This window comes from Ambystoma mexicanum, chromosome 12 (assembly GCF_040938575.1).
Source record: "Ambystoma mexicanum isolate Mex_15411 chromosome 12, UKY_AmexF1_1, whole genome shotgun sequence".
Lineage (NCBI taxonomy): Eukaryota > Metazoa > Chordata > Amphibia > Caudata > Ambystomatidae > Ambystoma > Ambystoma mexicanum.
Genome location: NC_090936.1, coordinates 499,773,620 through 499,797,012, shown reverse-complemented (window position 1 = coordinate 499,797,012; position 23,393 = coordinate 499,773,620). Strand labels below are relative to the sequence as shown.

The following is a 23,393-nucleotide window of genomic DNA, read 5'->3' as shown; positions in this document are numbered from 1 at the left end:
AAAAGTTGAAGATGGTTACCCCAGCCTTCATTGCAGAGACTTTGTGCGAGGGAGACTGGATGTGCTGCCTGGATCTGAAGGATGCCTATTTGCACGTCCCAATTTGGGAACCCCATCGGTCCTTCCTGCGGTACAGGATCATGGGTTTTCACTTTCAATATAGAGTTCTACCATTTGGACTCAACTCAGCCCTGAGGGTCTTTACAAGTCTGATGACTGCAGTGGCAGCCCTACTCGGGCGCAGGGCCACCACATTTATCCATACCTCAACGACTGGCTAGTCAGGGCGAGGTTCCTGGAGGCAGTACACCACACAGCTTCCCTCTGAGGCATACACTTTACTACCTGGGATTTTCTATCAATCTCAAAAAGTCACAGCTCTGCCCACTCAGACTCTGACTTTCCTGGGTCTTATATGGGATACAAGGACCAAGAGGGTCTTTCCCTCACCGGACAAGATCGCAGCAATCAAAAGGGCCACGAGGCATTTCCTCAGAAGATGAGGAGGCTGCAGCTTCATTTCTCAGCTTCCTGGAGTCAGGAGAAGGGCTCTCAGAGCCAGTCAGCATACCACAGCATCTCCACCAGGACCTAGTCTGGTGGGGTACAGACACCAACCTGCTGGTAGGCAGGCCATTCCGGCAGCTGTTACCACAGATTACCATTACCACAGACTCATCCCTAAACAGTTGGGGGCCTACCCTGGACAGCTACAGAGTCCATGGCGTCTGGTCTTGTCAGGAGCAGCTGGAGCATATCAACTGGCTCGAGATGATGGCCATCTGACTTGCTTTCAAGGCTTTTCTCCCGATGATCAGCAGCAAATCGGTCTGCATCACAACAGACAGCTACACCTGCATGTATTACATCAACAAGCAGGGCGGTACCAGGTCCCTGCCTCTCTGCAGGCTTTCGATCGACATTTTGGCAGTTGGCACTGTCGAACAACATTCACTGGTCAGCTGTCCATCTGCCCGGGGAATCCAACCTAGAGGCGAACAGGCTCAGCAGGTTGGGGATGGACAATTACGAGTGGCAGTTGAGCGAGAAGTCCTACAAGGGATCTTCAGCAGATGGCCCTCAGGTGGACCTCTTCGCCATGAGAGACAACAGGAGATGCCCATAGTTTGCCTCATGGCTGGGGCAGGGCAGGGGCTCCTTGGGCGATGCATTACAGATTCTGTGGAACAACACGAACGCGTACACCTTTCCCCCAACTCCTCTGATTCACAAGGTCATCGGCAGGGTCACAGATTCTCACAACCTTCGGCTCATCCTCATAGCGCCATGGTGGCCCGCAAGACGCTGGTTGTTGAAATTCCTCCATCTGTCGGATCACCCCTTGATACACCTCCCGGTGGGCCCAGCCCACCTACTTTCTCAGCAGGGGGGCACATTGGTTCACTGCACTCTTCTGAAGTTAGCCCACAAAGCTTGGTTGCCCCGAAGCATCTGCACCTGTCGCGTGATAACCTGGCTATCATACAGGGGTCTAGAAGTAACTCCACCAGCAAGTGGACCAGGTTTAGTCACTGGGCACAAACAAAAAAGGTTGTTCCACTAACATGCTCACTGGAAGGTGTTCTAGCTTTCTCAGCACATCTGGCTCATTCAGGTGGGCACATGCCGCACTTATCTGGTGGCCAGAGGGGCCTACAAGTACTCCGGTGACTATCTTTTCATCCTCCAGTCCTGTGGTTAAGAGACACCTGGCGGGCTAACCAGATTATGGACCTTAACGTGGTGCTCGGCGCCATGGTGCACAAACCATTTGAGCCCATGGCGTCCGCAGACATCAGTCTGGTTACCATTAAGATGGCCCTGCTGGTGGGCCTTACATCGGCACGCTGTATCAGCGAGATTCAAGTCCTGTTGGCTTCGAGCCCTATGCAACATTTCACTGTGACAAGGTGGTGCTTAGAACGCACCCTGCCTTTCTGCCTAAAGTTGTTTCGTCCTTTCACCTAAACAAGGAGATTGTGCTCCCAATGTTTTCTGCAGACCCAAAGGACGAGGCTCAGAAAGTGCTCTAAGATTTTACCTAGACACGACTAAGAGCGTCCGTAAGTCTGATGCTTTGTTCATCACATTTGGAGGCTTGAAACTAGGTTTTCAAGCATCCAAGGCTTCCATAGCAAGGTGGATGGTTATGGCCATCAAGGAAGTGTACGAAGGGCAGCACAAGGCTTTGCCAGCAAACGTACACGCCAACACCATCCAAGCCAAGGCCACAGCTGTAGCTTTTCAAAGACGCATCCCATGACAGACTATCAGCAACACAGCTACGTGGGCTACTCCCTCTGCCTTTTGCAAACACTGCTGCTTGAATGCCAGCGCCAGGTTGGACGCAGCATTTGGCCAGGCAGTTTTGAAGAACTTGTTTTCTTAAGAGGGGCAACTCTCCTCCCTGGGGCTGCATTCAGTTGTAATCACCCATACAGTCTGGAGGAAAGGGGACGAGACATGGGAGTAATAAGTTACTCACCATAGTGAGTAACATACTCCTAGTCCATAGTCCCCTTTCCTCCATACGTCCCACCATCTTCCCCCTTAATAAAACCTGTGTCATTGGGCAATCTGAATATTGTCGACGCGTCAAAGGAGACAGAGGAGTGGCGCTGGTGGGTGGAGTCAGGGGAGCGCATGCTCCTAGGGCCGCACCTCCACGTGCACCTACATTTAAAGGGGAAGACCATTGTTTCTGGTGAAAAAGGTTTTGTTTACCATCCCTAGCGAGGGACGCCCATACAGTATGGAGGAAAGGGGACTATGGGCTAGGAGTACGTTCATCACTATGGTGAGTAACTTATAATTAGTTGGACTTGCCAGGCGTTTTCAGGCTCTGTATAAATTACTGTCCCAACTCTATAGAAGCACTTCCTAAAGAGGCCTAGGCTGACTTCACTACATAGAATTATGCGAGACAAGGTTTCACTCTTTCTGATCCAACATAAAATCTAACATAACCTTTGCCAAAATTGTAAACTCCAAGATTGTTAGAGCCGAGCCACGACAATATAACTTATGTGCTTGTTTCTACTGTTTTTCTTATATCTGGTTATTTCTCTGGCAGATGACATTTGTGACCCCTGCACTCAAAGGACAACACAGATCGTCTTTGAGTATCAATCGGGGCGAAGAGTTCGTCGACTTAGAGAGCCTCACAGTCTCTATGGAGTGTCTTCTGCCACCTCAGTTTACACAGTCCGGTGGCCTTATGAGTGTGAGGTGATAGAGGACAGAGTGTGTCACATTGGTGAGTCTCAACTCCTCCCCATATCACCATCTGGAAGTCGCTCTCCAGTCCTTCATCCCACCCTATCAACATGGTAACCACATATAGAGGGTAGTCCTGCAGTAGAGTAAATGTTGCAGCTCCCTTTGGGCTATTCATGTTAGGTGGCAATATTGGTAAAAACATGCACACACTTTTGTCTCCCCAGCACCCCATGTCAAAACCTAAACTTTATTATGCATCAGCAAGATATTACATGTTTACGTGCTGCCACACAGTACGATTAAATAGGTTGACCTTGGAGCATATGTTTTTACTGCAGACATAGTTAATAAAGTGTGATCAGTTTCTGTTGAAACCAGAGTGCGCCAGTGCCCACAGTCGAGGATGATCCATAATAATACGGAATAGATACAGCAACTCCCGGGTGAAGTCTTCCCTCATCTTTTGCACAGGGTGACTTAGGATTCATGAATTGCACCTCCATGTTATAAGTATTGAAAGATGATAAACATAACATATTACTGTAACATACTTGAATATCTTCTTTTTCCAGAGTACAGTCCTCTAATTCCTGAGCCAATCCACAGACCCTCTGGCATGGAAAGAGAACCACCTTACGTGGACCCTACTCGGGGTAGGGTAGTCTACCTGGTGAACGAAGGTGGGTGTTTTAAAATTAGTTGGATCACCTGTGAATCCAAAATGCATGAAAACAGTACCACAATGTTTCAGTGCAGGTTTTGCATGATTAACTAGAAAGCAATTTTAAAGTAAAATATCAAATTCCATGTGGGGTGCACTTTGTTTTTGAAAAACGTAAACAAAGGGTGCAGCATAAAGTACATAATTATTGTTATGGCATTACCAGTATACATGTCAGCGAGTATGAAAAATGCGTAGTGATAAAGGTCTTGAGAGGAGTTTAGACAGGTAGGCATTTTCTATCTGGTGATATTTCATTTCCTTTTCATTTCATCATTTGTATACTGCCTTTCACCATGGGTAGGGTCCCAATGTGCTGTCGGTTGAGAGCCCTCGGATGGACCAAAGTATGGGAAAGTTAGGAGGTGCTAATATTCCTGTGTACATAATGGCCATTAAAGGTTATGAGGGCTTGCCCGAGTCCCTGCTAGCCACTCATGTTTCATTGGCTTGTGTATGGGTAGAAAGATGTGCACTAGAGAAATATGCTGGAGGGTGTGTAAGAGGATAGTCCGTTATGTGCGTAGCTACAGTTAAAATGTTTCTGTCGTGAAAGGAAGCTACATTCTAATGGCAGATGTGTTGTGCAAAGTGTCATTCAAGTTTTATGTGGATGGAGGAGTGTGGCCACTCTTTTCGCTAATTCCAAAAGCGCAGAGTGATAGAGGAAAGATGCATTGGTTATTATTAAATGAAAGCCTGGAATTGGTACATTCAGCAAAATTCTGAAACATCTGGGTTGATAAATCATGATCGATATATTCTGCATGCTTCCAGCTATCATTAAATGGCTACATTCAAGATCTCACTTAACCGTAAAGGCAGCATTCTGCCAACACCTGCATTCCCTGTAGTGGAACACATTCTACAGTCGCCTAGAATCCATAACATGTGAACTCTCAAGAATTTGACTAAGTGCAGCACCCCGGTCAACTGCACAACCCTTCCAAGCCCTATGCACATCTGGCATGATATGATATGATAGGTTATTTATAACGCTTGATTCCCAGAGGTTTCTAAGTGCGGATCCGGGGATCGAACCTGTGGTGCTTCGTGTCGTCTTGCTTCCAAGGCGAGCACGTTGCCCCTGAGCTGTCCTCCATGTTCCAGCTTTTCTAAAATTAATATTGCACAGCTTTATAAAAGTTGTGTTGTTGCTAGTTCCATTGTAGAGCCACTGGTAGTCTTTGAATTGGTGACTATGCTGGCAGAGGGTTATGGTCTGACAACATGGCAGACTATGTTCCCTTTGAAAATTGAAAAGTAGAAAGAATTAAAAATGAATGGAGTATGATTTAAAGAGGAAGGTTATATGAGGCAATAACAATAAAAGAAGTTCTCCAGCATGGGGTCTGGCATAGATTCACATGCTCATGAATATTCCCCATCGTCAGGCTGGGAATCCTTGATAAAAAGAAACCAGTCTTGCTTTATAAGCTTGAAAACTGCCTTTCTCCCATTAGCCATTCACTGAAGTCTGGGTCATACTGTACCCATCCAATGACGACCGTCTTCCTAAGCCCCATCTCCTGTGGCCATCTTCAGATTTGTACCGCATGCTTCAGTGCTGGGGGTCCTCTGGAGTTGTTCTTTGAGCAATATTTTCCTATTTGTGAGTTTTTCCACTGATAAATTGTTCTATTTTTGGTCCAAACCTTTCTCACTTGATGACCGCTGGTCAGTGCCAGCAACAGGGACCCGTTGCCGGTGAAGATCGACTGCTACACTGTCAGATCTTTGGTTTTTTCATTTCAGAAGGCCTAGTTGAGGGCTACTTTGCGTCTCGCCATCTCAGAGGAAAGCAAGAGGAGCCCGTTTAAGCTCTGTGCCAGATGTGGCTTTAGCAACATCTAAGTGGAAGACCAGCACACAAGGTGCCTCTTTTGTCTGCATCCTGATCACGACGAGGACAGGTGCGAGATCTGCTGAGGTTTCCCTGCAAAGACGAAGCAGGACCATTCACGCAGGTTGATGGCATGGCTGAAGGAAGAAAGGGCTCCATGCGGTACCTGCAGGGACGTACAAGCCAGGTCCGGACAACCTGTAGAGCATTCTCCCTCTGGCAAGAGGTTGAGTTCCTTCACAAGATGTCCACAGAAATGCTAAGCGCCACGCTGATGATCCGACACGGGCCGCCACTGCTGCGGCTCCCAATTCGGAGCATCCGCACTTCCCTTCGCCGTCCACGGTAAGCCTGCTGGTGGGTGATGTGTCATCGGAGAGACCGAGACTCTCTTCCAAACATGGTCCTTCGCCGAAGGATAGGCCAATGAAGGACACTCGCAACAAGGGCACTCGAAAGTCCTCGTCAATGCCTATGTTCAAGTCCTCTCCAGCACCAACGCCGTCAGTGTCTCACAAGCAAATACCCCCGTTGGCGAGGCCACCGTCTATCACTACCACATCCATGACCCCGTCGATGGCTGCCCCGTCGACGACCGTTGCTACAGCTCCGTTGACGATCCTGTCGATGGCAACGTCAATGGCAAAATCTTCACCAAGGGTTGCACTGCCTACCTGGCCCACGACTTCTACCTCTCTGGCCACTACTACGGCTGCCTCGACCATAACTACTCAGTCTGTAAAGGCCCCAGTCGTTTCTTCTTTCCCGAAGGAGGCAGGAATTTCAAAGGAAATGTTGCCACCGACGGATTTCCTCCCCAGGCCTATGGTGGGTCTAAAGGAGTTTGCAAGGGGTCCTGTCATGACTATCTACACAAGTTAGGACAAAGAGTCCTTGCAGGATGGCTGCTGCTCGGACCAGGGAAGGGACAACCCGATTGGTGAGGCAATTCCCCCTAGTGCAACAAGACTGGCCATCGATCCTGGCAAGATGCACTAGGCTTCCCTCAGTGGTTCCTCAAAAGGGCCCTAGGAACATGTATCTGCATATTCTGACTACACTGCACATGTTGATGTCAAAGATAGAACAGCGGCTCCCTCCCCAGATGGCTTCGGTGGGGACCCCCACCCTGGGAACAACCGTCCAAGACCACAGCACAGACACTGCGCCCTGTGGGCCCAAAGCACCCTCCAACACTGAGGCGGCCAATGCCACCCTCCACTCCGGCTGTACCAGTGGTGGATCCACTCCATATGGACACTGGAATGGACACGGATACAGGCACTATGGAGACAGATGAGTTTAATGAGACTGTGCCACCGGATGGAGAACTGCTGGGTGCCGACTATCCACCCAGGGTATCGCCTCCTGATGAGGTGAGTTCCTTCCACTGCATGCTTTCAAGGGCATCCAGCCTCTTCAACTTAGTGCCCAACTAAAAGAAAAAGGAGAGATTTCTTTCCCAGAGACAGGCGTCATCCAGGAAGACCGTAACATCCAGTCCTCTGCTGGGTGATGTTTGGGAAGAAAGCCTAGCTCTAATGAAGACCCCGAGCTCTACACCAGCAAAACGGGACAGATTTGAGTAAAAGTACATGGTGCCTGACTCAGACCCTAAATGCCTCAGATCCCAGCCGTCCCAGGACTCTGTGGTTTCAGCCGCTGCAAGTAAACAGCAAACCTGTCCTCCAAATCCATGGTTGCCGCGACCAGGAGGTAAAGAAGCTGGACGCGATGGGCAAGCGTATAATCTATACCACTGCCTCAACGGTGAAGGCCACCGATGCCCTGGCCATCGTTATGAGTTGTGGTTCAAGCTGGGCCCGATCCTGGATTTCTTGCCTGATGACAAAAAGACAGAGGATTTGGCCCTATTTCAGGACGGTGAGGTGGCCTCACACCACCCCATCACGGTGGCATTGGACTCACAGACACAGGGAAACGGAGTGGCACTCAGACGTCATGGCTGGCTAAAGGTCACACATTTCAGACCAGATGTCCAGTCCAAGGTAGTGGATATGCCCTTCGATGGGGACAACCTCTTGGGCAAGGTGGTGGACGAAACACTGCAAGCTTTAAAGACAGACACTGAAACCGCTAGATCGCTGGGGACCTTGCAACAGCGACGGTCGTTGTCCTTTCGATCCTCTAGAGTGAAGTTCAGATCCTCGAAGGGCTGCGCTTCCACCTCATACCATCAACCCTCCCGCTCCCCCTCTGAAGAAATATACAGAGGCTGATCGTAGGGCTTCGGCAGAGGCAGAGGGGCACAGCGTCAACGTCATCTGCAAGCCAGGATGCAAATGCCCAAGCAAGGGCCCCCACTCTCAAAACCCGGTCAAAGAGTGGAAGAACATCACCACCAATGAGTGGGTGCTGGACATACTTCGTCAAGGGCACCCCCTGGAATTCGAACATAGGTGCCCTTGCATCTCCCTGTGGCAAGAAAGGAACTGTACGTGACCCAGCTGCTACGAGAGGTACCGGCCATGTTCAGAAAAGGGGCAATAGAACCCTTCCTGCTGCACTTCTGCAGTATACGCCAGATAGTTTCTAGTCCGGATGAAGTCAGGTGGTGGTGTCCAATCCTAACAAGTACCTGAAGTCCCAAAAATTCAGGATGGTCGCGTTACAACAAGTTCTCGTCCAGCTGGAGAAGGGGATTTCCTAGTGACATTGGAACTAGAGAATGCCTACTTCCATTCCCCATGCATCCAAAGCATCAGATGTTGTGGTTCTGGGACGTCACTATCAGTTCTAGGCTCTGCCCTTCAGCCTGAAGTCAGCACCAAGGATGTTCATAAAGTGCTTGGCCCCAGTGGCAGCGCACCTGTGTCTCAAGGACATACACGTCTATCCGTATCTCAACTGGTCCCTCTTTCAGGCCCTGGCGGTGCAGGACACGAGGGAGACCATACGCCTTCTGATGGAGCTCAGATTCTCCATCAACTAACCGAAGTCCTGCATAGTGCCATCGCATCGCAGAACGTGCTGTTTCTGTGTGCCCTCCTCAACACAGTGGCATCTCAGGCGTCCCCCTCAGAGGAGAGAGGGGCTGCTATGTTGGGGAAGGTGCATCGCTTAGCTGCAGCTCAATACATGGCAGTCGTGCCATCAAGTCGCTGCTGGGCATAATGTCCTGCATTCACCTGATTCCATTTTGCAGGCTACAGATGAGACCTCTGCAGGAGTTCCTTGATGCCAGGTATCTCCAGATCAAGGGGAAAGTGGATAAACAGGAATGCCCTCAACCAGGATTTCAAACAAGCCATTCAGTGGTGGGGAGTACACGAGCACCTTACGCAGGGAGCCCTGTTTCAGGTTGCTCGGTTCCAGGCTACAGTCACAAAGGACACTTCCCTAGATGCATGTGGGGCTCACACTGAACTGTCCCACGCCAAAGGCCTCTGGCTTCTGGATGAGAAGGCTCTGTACATCAATGTTCTGGAGCTGCGGGTCATGTTTTGGGTCCTCCAGTCTTTCCTACGTCTTCTGCAAGGGTGGGTGGTGAGGATCTTCACGGACAACACCACCACTGTTTTTCATCCCGAAGCACGGGCAACCTGTTCCCCCACTCCCTCCCTGGAGGCGCAGGCCCTGTGGCACTGGGCCATTCTTCAGGACACGTTTCTTGTCCCATTTCATCTGGCAGGCATCAAAAACACCATAGCGGACACCCTTAGCAAGGAGCTGCGATCCTGCCATGAATGGGAGCTCAAGCAGGCACAGACATCATGTCTCTACAGCATGTGGGGCTGACCCAGGACCGACCTCTTTGCGACAGCAGCAAACTCGAAGTGCCAGACTGTCGCAATCAGGTTTCCCCAGCTGGGGAGCCTGGGAGATGTGTTCTCGTTCACATGCGAGGACCTCTTCCTGTATATGTTCCCTCCAATCCCCTGCTGCTGCGTGTTATCAACACGCTCAAATGTTGTCGCAGCAAAATGATTCTCATCGCCCCGGCGTGGCCTCGCCACATCTGGTACCCGGAACTGCTCTGTATAATGATAACGCTGGCCAACCGGCTGCCTCCTCTTCCCAGCCTCCTCTCCAGAGAAGATGGAACGATACTGCACCATGACCCAGTGTCACTGAACCTCACGGCTTGGCTCGTGCAGCCCTAGAGTTTGGGCATTATGACATTCCTCTAGAATTTAGGAAGGCCCTGGCCAAGGCTACAGCGTCCACTACACTATCGCATTGCGGCCACAAATGGAAACGTTTCACTGTGTGGTGCAGTGCACAAATGATTCCACCGCTGCGCGTCATAGCCACAAAGCTCCTGCCGTACCTGTTGTCTTTAGCCAAAGCCGGATTGGACCCAGGCCTCCATCAAGGTGCATCTGGCGGCCATTTCGCGGTACATGTGGTCACCTGGCAAGCCATCGCTGTGGTCTCAAGGCACGTCAAGGAGTTTCTGAAAGGCCTCTTAAGGACTTTTCCATCGGTGAAGGCTTCTGCCCCGGCTTGGGAGCTCAAAGTCATTCTTTTAAACTCACTGGATCTCCATTCGAACCGTTCCATCAGGCCCTGCTGAGGTTTCTCTCATGGAAGACGGCTTTCCTAGTAGCCATCGCCTCGGCCAGCCGGGGGTCAGGGAGGTTCACCCTCTTTCCTGCCAGTCCCCATACTTGTCCTTCCATACTACGGGGGTGGTGCTTCGGACCCACCCCACCTTTATGCCGACGGTTCCTTCTGAATTTCATCTCAATTAACCCTTGGTGCTTCCCGTCTTCTTATCGAATCCTTCCTCACCTCTGAAAGGTCGCTGCATGCGCTGGATGTTGCTCATGGCTTGAAGTTGATTTTCGGAAGACATCTCAACTCTTTGTACATTTTTGGACCTGTGAATCACGGGAGGGCTCTGTCGAAGTCTTCCATATCCAGGTAGCTCTCCGGCTGCATCATGCACTGTCGTCGTCTGGCCAACAGACCACTTCCAAGCTGGCTGAGGGGATAGCTCAGGAGCAACGTGCTTGCCTTGGAAGCAAGATGACACGGAGCACCACATGTTCTATCCCCAGGTCCGTGCTTAGAAACCTCTTGGTATTAAGCGCGTTATAAATAACCTATCATATCGTATCATATATCATTCCACCAGAGCCATCGCATCAACAGAGCCTCTCTCTGGTGCTCCCCTGCTGGACATTTGTTACGTGGAGGTCTACGCACACCTTCACGAAAGTCTACTGGGTCGATGGATTCCAGGGAGAGGAGTCCAGAGTCAGCCTGGCGGTGCTACGCAACCCATTTGTTTGAGGGGAGTCTGTTCCAGGGGTAAGTGGTTGTACTTCTGTTTAGCCTTGCCACCTCCCGTGGTTGTGTTATGTATTGCTGTGTATTGGTATTCATGAGCATGTGAATCCTTGCCAGACCCCATGCTGGAGAAGGAACAAGCTACTTACCTGTAAATGTTGTTCTCCAGCATAGATTCACATGCGAACCCTCCCTCCTTCCCCACTGTGGCTCTTCTTGGTTCATACTGTCATTTCACATGCTTTCAAATCTGAAGATGTCCACCTGGGGTGGGGCTCAGAGAGACAGTACTCATTGGATTGGTGCAGTATGACCCAGACTTCAGTGATTGGCTAATGGGAGAAAGGCCGTTTTAAAGCAAGACTGCTTTCTTTTTACCGAGGGTTTCTGGCCTGACGACAGGGAATGTTCATGAGCATGTGACTCCATGCCAGACCCATGATGGAGAACAACAGTTACAGGTAAGTAACTTGTTCCATAGTAAAGGTCTACTCTCTGTAACATCTATACTCAGGCTTGATGTGCTTAGTATGTTATACTATAGGTGAAATGTGTAGCGTACACTCTTAGATTGTAGCGTATAAGTAAGGAGATACACTCTAAGACATGTTCAGAAAAGAGTATACTTCTTATGGAAGAATACCTGGGATGGGCTAAGTCATGTCATAGCTCTTGATTGACTATGTTCACTAAGGTATTCATGGATGTGGTACCATGGATTCTTTGCATTTTTTTAGACCAGCTTTTTATTAGTATCTAAACAGATCTCATTGCAAAGCATACCCATGTCCACCATTTGCTCTCGTTTTTTTTCTCCTTCCAGCTGTATGGCATTGCTTTGATAGCACATGTTAGCATTGCAATACAAATCTTCTTTATGTGGGATCCAGATAATAGAGAAAATGTGTGAAGATCTAAAATAGCAAATGTCGAGGTGAGGTCAATGTGAATCTTACAGATGTCTATAATTGTTGACCATATCTTCAACCCAACCACCTTAATATATTTGCATTTGGGAAGATTGTTTCAAGGCCAGCAAATAGAATTGCAAAGGTGGTGTTTGTGCTGTCTGTCTTTGGTCTTAAAATACTGCTGTCCACCTGACCGTTGTAATTATGGTAATAATTGCTGAAGGGCCGGAGTTGGAAATTGATAGCTATTCATTGTTTCAGTGTAGTTCGGAAATATCAATATTAAGATTGTTAGCCCATTCAAACTCAATGTTGTCTGCAGGGTTTCAGGGAAAGATAATTTGTTGGCAGACGGAGAAGGCTCTGTTTGCTTTGAGGGAGCTGGAGAGCTTGCATACAATGGGTGGTTGGGAATTAGTTAGCATAATCATCTCTGTTAAAGTAAGACATCCCTATTATGGATCTAAAAATTGTGCCAAAGAGAGACTAACTCTGATAAATCACTTTTAGTTTTGCTTAAAATCCATTATTGTATATGTACCCACTGACGGTCAGACTGGCCATGAAACCGTTTTACACTGAAACTTGCTAACATATTGTTTCACAATGAGGAGTAGGGGTTGAATTTGATTTTACTATCAATTTTTGGAAAAGTTATTTGATCGCTGACCAGCTGTTGAACAGGAATAGGTTATTTCTGATAGATGGGGATCAGAGGACTGATGGGACAGCAACCGGGCCCCATGAGAAAACATTTTATTCAGAGGGACAGCCAGCATGGCAGGGTTAGTTGGTTTTAGCAGACTAACCACCATGTGAGTTGTCTGCAGAAGAATATGGTCTTGTAATTTTCAAAATTCAGGCAGTTTAGGCCTTCTTTCTTTTTATGGGGGAGGTGTGAGCCACTTTATCCTTTTTATGGGCTTTAGTTCCATAAAAATGTTGCTCTATATTTGTTCATTTTTAAAAAAAAAAGAAAAGGTTGTTTGAACAGAAGCATACTGGGGGTCGACTTCACTGTTGAGGTGCTCATTAATGTAATCGTTTCTGTGCTTTTCCACCAACAAAGATTCTTAGGGTAACATTTGCCTAAGCGGGGTATTCACTCGATATAGGACATTTATATAATTGAGATCTCTTGTATCACTAAGATTAGGAAGAAAATGAATTCCTAACTATTTTTGAGGGAACTTTTGCCATTGGAGTCTACAACAGGACGTAGCCGATTTTTGGTGGGGGATTCATTTTGATCTGTTCAGACTGTACCTTGTGTGAAGAAGTCCCATGTTGGAGGCTGGGTGATGGGACTGGAAGACGCCACCTGCCCCTTGGTTCAAGCCCTCTGATGAGGGGATTTATGGAGTATCACCCAGGCCCTGCAGTCCATAACTAGCCTCCTGCATGTTGCCTATCCCAAGATCCCCAATAACCCTTGCAGGTTAAGAAGTGGTCCGAAGAGGAGAGTGACAAACCAGGAGGGTGACTCCATGTACCTAAATGCTCAAAGGTTTGAATGAGGTACACTGGAATCTAGGCAGTAGATTGAGAGGCATCTGTGGGTCAAGGACATCAAAGTATCATTCGGGACGTACACCAGTTGCTTAACTGTCCTTGGAACAAGATGGCCTACTTTCAGCAGAAAAAAACCCTGGCCCAGCTAAATCATGCTGCAAACTTTGACACACCCATGCATGCTACACATAAAGACAGCATTGCATACCAGTTAGAAGTTGTAGTTCAAACACGAGAGGGCTGCAGGCCTGCTGCCGTGGTTGTCTGTGGAGGCCCCACTGATAAATTGGTGGATTGGTTCCATTGAGGCACACTTCCAATTCCCATTTGCATGCCCAGTCATGGACCCAGTCTGCTGGTTTTCAAGGTTTCCTTTGTGAGTTACTTTGTGTAGAATACCTTTTCAAATAAGATGTTTAAATGAGGTGTAGCTCATATCTCGTCTATATAAATTGTGTAGATAGGGAAAAGAAAGTACATTCTCTGACAAAACGGTTCATTTTGCTCTTAGGTTCTATCAGCCTTTTGTTTAATAAGCAATGCCATAGCCCTGTGTGCATTGCATAATCTGAATTGGGTGAATTTGTGGTCAGGCATAGTTGTTGATTAGATGGGTGGCGTCAGATTACAAGGCAGTAAGGGTTATAGACTCACCAACTTTCTTTGTTCCAGGGAATCTTAAGTGCTGTTCTTAATGCATTCGAAAAGGTAACAAAAAAATCATTAACCCAGATCCTTATGGGGGCGTGGCTAGAGCGCCATGGAATAGAGCGAGCTTTCATGGAGCTCCTGCTGATCCTGACAGATCCTGCCGTACACAAATGCTAAAAACCAGGTACTCGAAATACTAATGATGCTACTGCGGTGTGAAGGTGTGGGGAACATCATGAATGCACGTTTGCAGTGAACCGAGGCGCGGAATTTGAGTTGTGGGCGAAAGAAAGGTGGAGAGGTCCAGAGGAGGAAGAAACAAAATGCCGATCTGCCCCAAACAAAGGAAAGTGCCAGCGAAAAGTTTAGAAGCGACTACACCGTTGAGACTACTGCCGGCAATGGATGCTGCAGCGCAGTGAGAGGGAATAGGCAAGCTGATCCATACTGCTCCGAGGGGCATGCAAACAGCGAGAACAAATCAACACATGGCATCCAATTGAGCCTCTGGAGAAAGTTGCACATATACAACGGAAATAACTCGCCCCTGCTCCGCGGCTAAAGACGCTGGGGGACGGCAGTCTCAACATATGGGCACACCGGCTAGAAGCCCATTCTCGTGACGGACCGCACGTAGTGCAGGAAGCACACTGGGACAAAAACCCCAACTGCATACCAGATCCCAGAGGGAAGAGAAGTAAGCGGTGAAGAACGGAGTGGGAAACGTTTGCGACCGCTGTTAAGAGCTGAACTCCATAACAGCCTGAAGTGGGAAGCCGCCTGACTGTTTATGTTGTGAGGCGGCTGGTGGAGACATTGGCGGGCTGCGCAGTTCTTGGAACACACGAAAGGGATTACAATTAACTGCACAGAATGCAACTGTAACCAGTACAGCGTTAGTAGGCGCAGCCTGGGTCTCCACAGAGCTGAAACTGACGAACCAACGAAACGTGTAAAGCCCGAAGCACGCAGGCACACGGCCTATTCATAATGTGGTGCAGAGACGGTGGATATTAAAATAAGAGCCGGGGACATCAAAGAGACCTCCCAGGCAGCGCACCTCGATACCATTCCGTCTCATACATTAGGAATCTCACCTCAATGAGAGGCACTGTAATGGCATCCCAAGAAGGTGTGCCCAGGCGGCCCAAACAGACCTGGCCACAGAAAGTGAATCAAGCAGCAACCAGGCACCCAATGTGTGTTTTGGAAGCCGGCCTACATAGCCTAGGCAGGATTATAAGAACTTGCCCTGTAGAACGGCAATAGGAAACATGCTAATACTCGAATCCGCCTGGACTGAGAAACAATTAGCTGGTAGAAACGGGCAGCTACATTGCTGCAATGGAATAGCCGCGCACTCAGAGCTCCTCCGTCTACACTTTGCTATTAAGCTGCAGATGTGTTCAGTCCCAACGGTGACAGAAGTGGGAACGGCCCCCCAGGGCATGACACGCACTTCCTACTGCGCACCCACAAAGAGTCCGGCACGCATCAGTGCAGCTCTGCTGGAATGAAGAACCACTGCAGTGACCCATCCGGCTGCGCGGAGGCACGAAACACCACAGAGAGCCTTAATACACAAACCAGCGCGAAGAGACATTTGACCCATCCGACACTCGGCGGCGGCAGAAAGTGGCAACAGTACCCCAACAACCAAATAGACACGCTGTGCGGCTAACAAGACCCAGACTAGAGGGTGGAAGAGGACCAAAGAAGCGACACCACTATATAACGCCAAGAAGAGCAGTTCTGGAGCGGGAACATGACGACCAAAAATAACAAGGCCAAAGGAAAACAACCGACAATGGACATCTTCACTAAACAGGCACAGCCACCGGAGGCATCCGCATCCGCAAAAGGAGCTACTCCGGAGAAGACCACCCCACCCCGTGACGACCACCACATCCTTGAGGCCATAGCGGAACTGAAGTCTGCATGGGGTAGCAAAATCGACATGGCCATGGCAGAACTGAAAGCTGCACTTAAAACTAAAATTAACGCTGTGAGCGTGGACGTGAACCTCCTCAGACAGGATGTTAGGAAGTTGGCGGAACGCACAAGTGGACTGGAGAAGAATGTACAAACTAATACGGAGACCAGCACATCCAATACCAAAGAGGTACATATATTTTAACAACAGGTGCGAAACCAGGAAAGCTGCGCGGAGGATGCAGAAGGGCGCGCGTGCCGCAACCACATACGAGTGGTGGGCCTACCTGAAGGAGAGGAGGGCACAGATCCTACAAACTATGTGGAGAACATGCTGATACAGGAAATCGCAGCAGGGGTGCTCACACAAGGGCTCACAGTGGAAAGAGCCCACAGGGCTCTGCTACGGAGGCCCCAACCAGGAGCTCCCCCCCCCCCCCCCAATCAATTATAGCCAAGATTCTGAACTATCAAGACAGAGAAAAGATCCTTGAATATTTCCGTAAAGGCGGAACAATAAGAGTATCAGCGACCGTCACAGCGTACCCTGACTATACCATGCAGGTACAAAGGCAGCGCTTGCATTATGGGATGGTCAAGAGGCGGCTGCAGGAATCTGGATATAAATGCATGCTGATGTACCTGGCGAAAATCAAAATCCTGCATAAAGGAAAAGCGCTCTTCTTTGAGACACCTGAAGAGGCAGGTAACTGGCTGGACGCACAAGGCAGCCCAGCGGACACAGGAGGTCGCGATCAGCACAGACAAGATAAGTGAATCAGCCGCATCGGGGATGCTAACTGGGACTGAAGCCAAACAAGTGGACACAAATGTTGCCTCAGCCGTATAGAAGAGGGAAGCCAGGCGGAACCTCCTGAGCAGGGATAGAAGTTAAAAGCTATAGTCAATGGGGCGCCATGGAATAGCTCAAACAGCAGAATTGAAATAGTAATCAATAAGTATGCGCCAACTAGAAATTAATGGCTCATTGCCATTAATGCGGGAGCAACAGGGACAGTGAGTACTTCCCCCCCCAGAGGTTAGTGTAGGTGGGACATCACTAGAGTGGACCTCCTGCTGGGTTTTATAGGTAGGACTAGATGCGGGTTAGCCTGAGATCCAGGGATGGAGCTGGATACAAGTTGGGGTTGGGGGCTAGGGAGCGGGGAGAGGGAGTTGGGGTAGTTAGAAGGGGTGTTGGTTTGGGGGGGATAGGGTGGAAGGGAGGTTTAATTAAGATGACTCAGGAGCGCAACACGGAAGGTCCACAAATACAACTGAATCTGTACAGGAAAAGGTGGGGGAGGAGGGTAGGCGGTGTAGGTTATAGCTGAAATGGGGGATCTTAGAATTGTGACCTGGAATGTACGTGGGTTAAACACCTATATAAAACATAATAAAGTTATAATGTACCTGCGCCGGCAAAAGATAGACATAGCAATGTTACAGGAAACCCACTTAACCAAAGAGAAACTAGAGTTGATGAAAAAGAAGTGGAAAGGGACCATAATAGGGGCCACATACTCAGCATATGCAAAGGGGGTCCTTTTATGGGGTGCGCCCCACGTCCCGTTCAAATTGCTGAAACAGGAGGCAAGAGAAGACGGCAGGGTGGTGCTAGTGAAAGGGATAGTAGGAAATAAGGTGGCCAACTTGATTAATACCTATGCCCCAAACAATGAAACCGCACCTTACTTTAGAAACCTGTTTGCCACTGTTAGCTTATACATGGAAGGCGCGGTCATAATGGGAGGGGACCTTAATTGTACACTAGACCCCAAGATGGATAGGTCTGACAACAAAATATCCAAACCCAGCTCGGCAGCAAGGGCCATGGCCACACTCGTATAGGAATTTCAGCTCACCGAAGTCTGGAGGAAGCTCCACCCCAATAGTAGGGGGCAGTCACATTATGCCGCCCCACATGATTTATACACCAGGTTAGATTACATGTTGGTGTCTGGCTCGATGGTGGAGGAGATTAAAGAGGCGGAGTAGAAAGCAGCAGTACTATCAGACCATGCACCTTTGCTGGTGACATGGCAGACCTCCCCACCCAGGCCTAGGATCCCCACATGGAAACTTAGGGCAGAAGCACTGAGGGATGCCACGTTCAGGGAAGACCTAAGAATAGCAATACAAGAATACTTAGAACTGAATGCTGGTAGTGTCAAGACAGCTGGCACAGTCCGAGAAGAATTCAAGGTAGTAATAAGGGGAACAGCGATAGCAAACTCAAATGGGCTGCTGAGGGGCATACTGATAGATCTGCAAACCACAGAAAAAGAGATTGAGTCTAAGATGCAGGAGGAGCCAGACTCCCCAGAAAAGACTGAGGCGATGGGACAACTGACCGGAAAATGTAAATCCCACTGGGAAAGATTATGTAACCTCAACTATAGGAAGTACATAGGGAGACAGCATGCTGAAGGAGACAAGCCAGGCAGATTATTGGCCTGGTTGTGTAAAAGTGAGACCCCAAGACAAGTGATCCGAGAGATGTGCCGCGAGGATGGCACACTCGAGGACACACAAGAAGGAGTAAATGAGTGCTTTCAGAGATACTACCACAAATTGTATACCGATACACCAGAAGTAGAAGAGATTGACATGAACGAAGTGCTGGAGGACATTGTCCTACCTAAACTAGAGGCGACAGATAGAGAAAGGCTTGAGGCACCACTGGAAGTAGAGGAACTGGAATATGTAATCCGTAACCTACCCACTAACAAGGCGCCGGGAGCTGCCGGCCTCCCGAGTGCATTTTATAAGACATACATGGCAGACCTGCTCCCGCCATTGTTGACCATATTGAATGAGGCGTTCAAACGGGGTAGGCTGCCGGAGACTCTGAGAGAAGCGGTCATTGTCCCGCTCCTCAAGCCAGGCAAGAAGGACACCGATTGCGGCTCATACAGGCCGCTGTCAATGTTAAATCAGGACAGTAAGATCCTCACTGCTGTGATGGCGAATAGTTGAAACCATTGATTAGTGACCTGATGCATCATGACCAGACAGGATATGTCCCCCGGCGGTGCATTTCTGATAATCTCAGGAGACTACACCATGTTATAGACCAGACCGCTGGAAGCTCTAAAGAAATGGCGATAGTCTCGCTGGATGCAGTGAAGGCTTTTGACTCTGTTAAATGGCCCTGGTTACTAGCGGTCCTAGAGAAGTTTGGAATGGGTCCAGTGTATCTGCAATGGGTGAAATTATTGTATAGTGCGCCGATTGCCAGAGTCCAGACAGGGTCTGTGATATCAGAAAGATGGATGCTGGGCAGGGGCACTAGAAAAGGCTACCCTTGGTCCCTGATGCTGTTTATCTTGGCACTAGAACCCCTGGCGGCATATCTCAGATACCAATATGGGGAGGTGGGAATCACCACAAAAGGCGGGCAGCACTTGATGTCATTGTATGCTGATGACATGCTGTTGTATTTAAGCTACCCGGAGGAAAATCTGCAATATATATTAGAGGTCCTGGATCGGTATGCACTAATATCGGGTATAACGGTCAACCCTAAGAAGTCCTTGATATACCCACTGGGAGATGCATAGGGATACCTCAAGATAGGTTGCCAGTGTTACAGGTTAAATGGGCAGTAGGCACCTTCAGATACCTGGGGATAAATGTGTACCATAAAGCCGTGGACGAACATAGTAATAACACAGAGCAAGTAGTAGAGGGTATTCAACGTGTATGACATATTGGACAAGGCTGCCCCTAACCATGATGGGGAGGTCGGCATTGCTTAATTATGATAGTGCTGCCCCGATTGCTACACAACTTTGCAAACGTCCCGTTCCTGGTACCCAAACGCTTCTTCAATAAAATTCACAAGATGTGCAGAGAATTCATCTGCCATAATACTAGAAACCGGGTAGCCCTATGGAAATTGCAGAACCCACATGATCGGGCCGGGATTAAACTACCCAATTTTGTATTATTTAGCAGGTCAATTACAAAATGTAGCTAGATGGCTCTCCGAGGACACCACTCCGGAGTCCAGACTATTGAGGGCCCGAATTCACACCATACTTCTTAAACGAATTGATGTGGGTAACTGAACCCCTGAAGAGCAGCAGAGCGGCACTACTGACCCTAGGAAGGAAGATTTGACATAGGACCTGTATAATGCTGGGAAGCAAGATGCCATTCTCCCCTCAGGTCCCCTTGGTGACACTAAAGGGGATAGACGAACAATTGAGATGCTCCATAAGGGAGCACTGGGTGCCGGTGGGGGTGACAACAGTAGAGGATGTTTGGCAGGGAGATGGCAGAATAGAATTTGATAGTTTAAGCGAGGGCACAGGTCTACACAGCGGGCAATATATCACGTATGTAAGGCTGATGGGGTTGTTAAAAAAGACATGGTCAGAAGTAGAACTGACCTAGCAGCCAGATGAGGCTATAGAAATGTTCCAAGCGGTCTCATATGGGGGCCACGAAGTCTCTAGAATCTATGAAATACTGATGTCCAAAGTGGGAAAGGAGGTGATCCAGACTAGACGAGACTGGAAAGAAGAAAGTGGGGAAACAATAAGTGACGGGCTATGGGAAAGGGTACAAGGGTACCACAAAAAGGTATCGAGGAAAGCCTGATTACAGCATATCCAACTGTACATTTCCCCTAGAGCATATATGACCCCCCGAGAGAATTGCTAAGTTCACAAACGCAGCTATACAGCGATGCCCGAAATGCGGGGCAGAAAATGCTGGGATGGTACATATGTTCTGGGCTTGTCTTGAAATTGCAAGGTATTGGAGGGAAATAGCAGATCTACTGGAATCCAAGGGGATTGAACTAGTGGTAGACTCCTTGTGGGCATGCATGGTGGGGGGCTTCCCTAGACCGCATAAACACAAGCATGTGTGTAAACTCAAAGACATGGCCTATATTTTAGCAAAAAGCAGGATAGCCATGGGCTGGAAAACGCAGACGAGACCCAAGGTAGATATTTGGTGGAGGGACCTTCTGCAGTGGGCTGAGGCCGAAATGGTGGTCTAGAGGGAAGCAGCATGTAGAGGGGGTGAAGAGGAAACTGAATTATTTATGGCATGGCAGCACCTAATTGCATCCTTGACGGGCCTGGGACCCAAAGAATTAGACACGGACAGCTCCCTGGATTATGGAGAAGAGACAGATGTGGACTAATGGACCGTGTTGGCCTTTTATAGTAAATTTGAATAGGGGGGGGGTGAAGCAGGATGTTGGGGTTTGAGTAGTTTATGCACCATGTTGAGGTGTACTGTTTGTTTGTTATGAAACCAATAAAATAGATTTTTTTAAACATTTTTAAAAAAACTAGATCCTTATTTTGATACATTTTACAATGTATTCATTCTTTCATGAAATTACATTCATTACGTAGATACATTTGAAGTTTACAAATCTGACACGTGTTGCCTTACTGTGCACTCTCCCAAGACATATAATTGTTAAAACAAAAAAAAGCAGAAAAAAACATGTTGTGAAATAACTATTTTTTTTAAAGAACTTTATTAGAACTTTATTTAAGTTGACACTTGGCATTACAGATTACAGCTATCCTCAGTTTAGTACAATTGTAGAACATGTTACAGAGAAAAACACAGTGGATAAACGCATTCACATGTAATTGTTCAAGTAAGTTGCTGGTGAGAAGCTTATGCATTATTAGATCAGGAGTTTGTCACTGACGTAATAGGGCTGCATGAGTAACATATAGGCTCAATAATATATCCATATGTCCTTAGGCCGGCTAAATACTGGTTTAAGCGATATTTATACATCTTCAACATTTTTGGCCCAAGGTAGGTCTTTCAGCCATTGGTATACAGTATAGGGCACGCTTGCTGATGCCATTTTTCTCAAAATAATTATTTTGGCTAATATGCAGCCTATATGAAAGAATCTGTTTAATCTTAGTCATTTTAGTATAACATCCCAGCAATCCTCATAATCGCTCAACAGATACATCTATTGCAATAATTGTGGACAACATTTGGCAAATAACTTGGCAATAACATTAATTGAAGGCATACCGATATCACATTAAAATAGTCAGCCTCAGGCAGTTTGCATCTGGCACAAACTCTCCCTTGTTATATTAAAGGTATATATCTGTGCTGGATCGTAGTGTAGTTTATGCAAGACTTTATATTGTATGGGCCTGAATTGGGAGTTCAAGAATACCTGTTTAGTTAAGGTGCAGGCTGTGTGCCACATTTGTTCAGTGATATGTTTACCCATGTCGTGGGATCACAGTTTCTCTGCTTTATCATTGTACCATGTTGTAGAAAATAGCTATGAAGTAATCAGGTTTGTGCAGCGTGATCATGTAATTTATGCACGGGTGCTCTCATGGTTGCCTTGGAAATGTTGACCATTTAGTGTGGAATGCAGACTTAAGTCTCATGTATTGGAGAGTGGTAAGTGCGCTTGCACCCAGATGGTCTTGCACCTCCGACGCACTTAGAAATACTCCATTTGGGTATATATCCCCAAGAACTTTAAAGCCAGCGCCTTCCCATGCATTGAGTATTGAGTTGTCTATTAAGGGCTGTACATCTCATATGCCCCATAGTGTAGAGTCACGATGGAAGGGATTGGATATGGACGGATATTTCAGTAGTCTTTGCTATGCATTGACTGTAGTTTTCAGTGGGTCAAAGGGGCATGTATCCTACCGTCTCTTAATTAGTATCATGGCTCCTGTGATGAATCAGATGGACTCACCACTGTTTTTCAGCAGTGACCTCCTCCCATATGGCCGGTGGACGGCAGCCGCTACCGGATCCTGACCCTGGGGGGCGGTTATGAGGGAGGATCACATGGGAGGAGACAACTACTGAGGAGATGTAATTACTTCATTGTATGAGACATGAATACCTTTCCCATGAGGGAGATCCACTAACCTCCAAAACCTTAATGTCTTGTCACCTAATGGTTCCCCCTCATAGAAGAAGCCAAGAAACCTCTTCTCTACCCACCTTTGACTCCAACACCCATAATGCACACTTAACACCTGTTGTTTCTAATTTGCCTTTATTTGAAACATCTCACTAAAACCATCTAGGAGTTAAAAGTCCAATGTCATTTATGGACTTCAACTCCCATAACCACTCAGGTACTGAGTTGAGGAGGAGGGTGTTTGTGCAAACTGACTGGACCTCGAAGTACAACATGCAGGCTAGTTGTTTTTCCAAGCCTTCAGTGCGCAAGACATTTAAATATGGCAACCACACTATTGAATTTAGCAGTGCAGGAGAAGACCTTCAACCCCATGCTGAGGCTCACAGGCGCGGGGCACACCGATCAGGCTACTGGAACGGAGGAGGCTCCTGGAACAGGAGGAGAGAT

The 23,393-nt window shown here is 48.0% G+C and overlaps 1 protein-coding gene across 1 annotated transcript in view; it reads left to right on the top strand.

The window, feature by feature from the left end:
* The window catches only part of AGBL3 (AGBL carboxypeptidase 3), a 2,309,829-nt gene that overhangs the window by 414,398 nt on the left and 1,872,038 nt on the right, over positions 1–23,393 (top strand). Inside the window, exons 4-5 of the mRNA XM_069628782.1 lie at positions 3,074–3,256; positions 3,792–3,899. Coding sequence (XP_069484883.1) covers positions 3,074–3,256; positions 3,792–3,899 — 291 coding nt within the window. The remainder of the gene's footprint in view (positions 1–3,073; positions 3,257–3,791; positions 3,900–23,393) is intronic.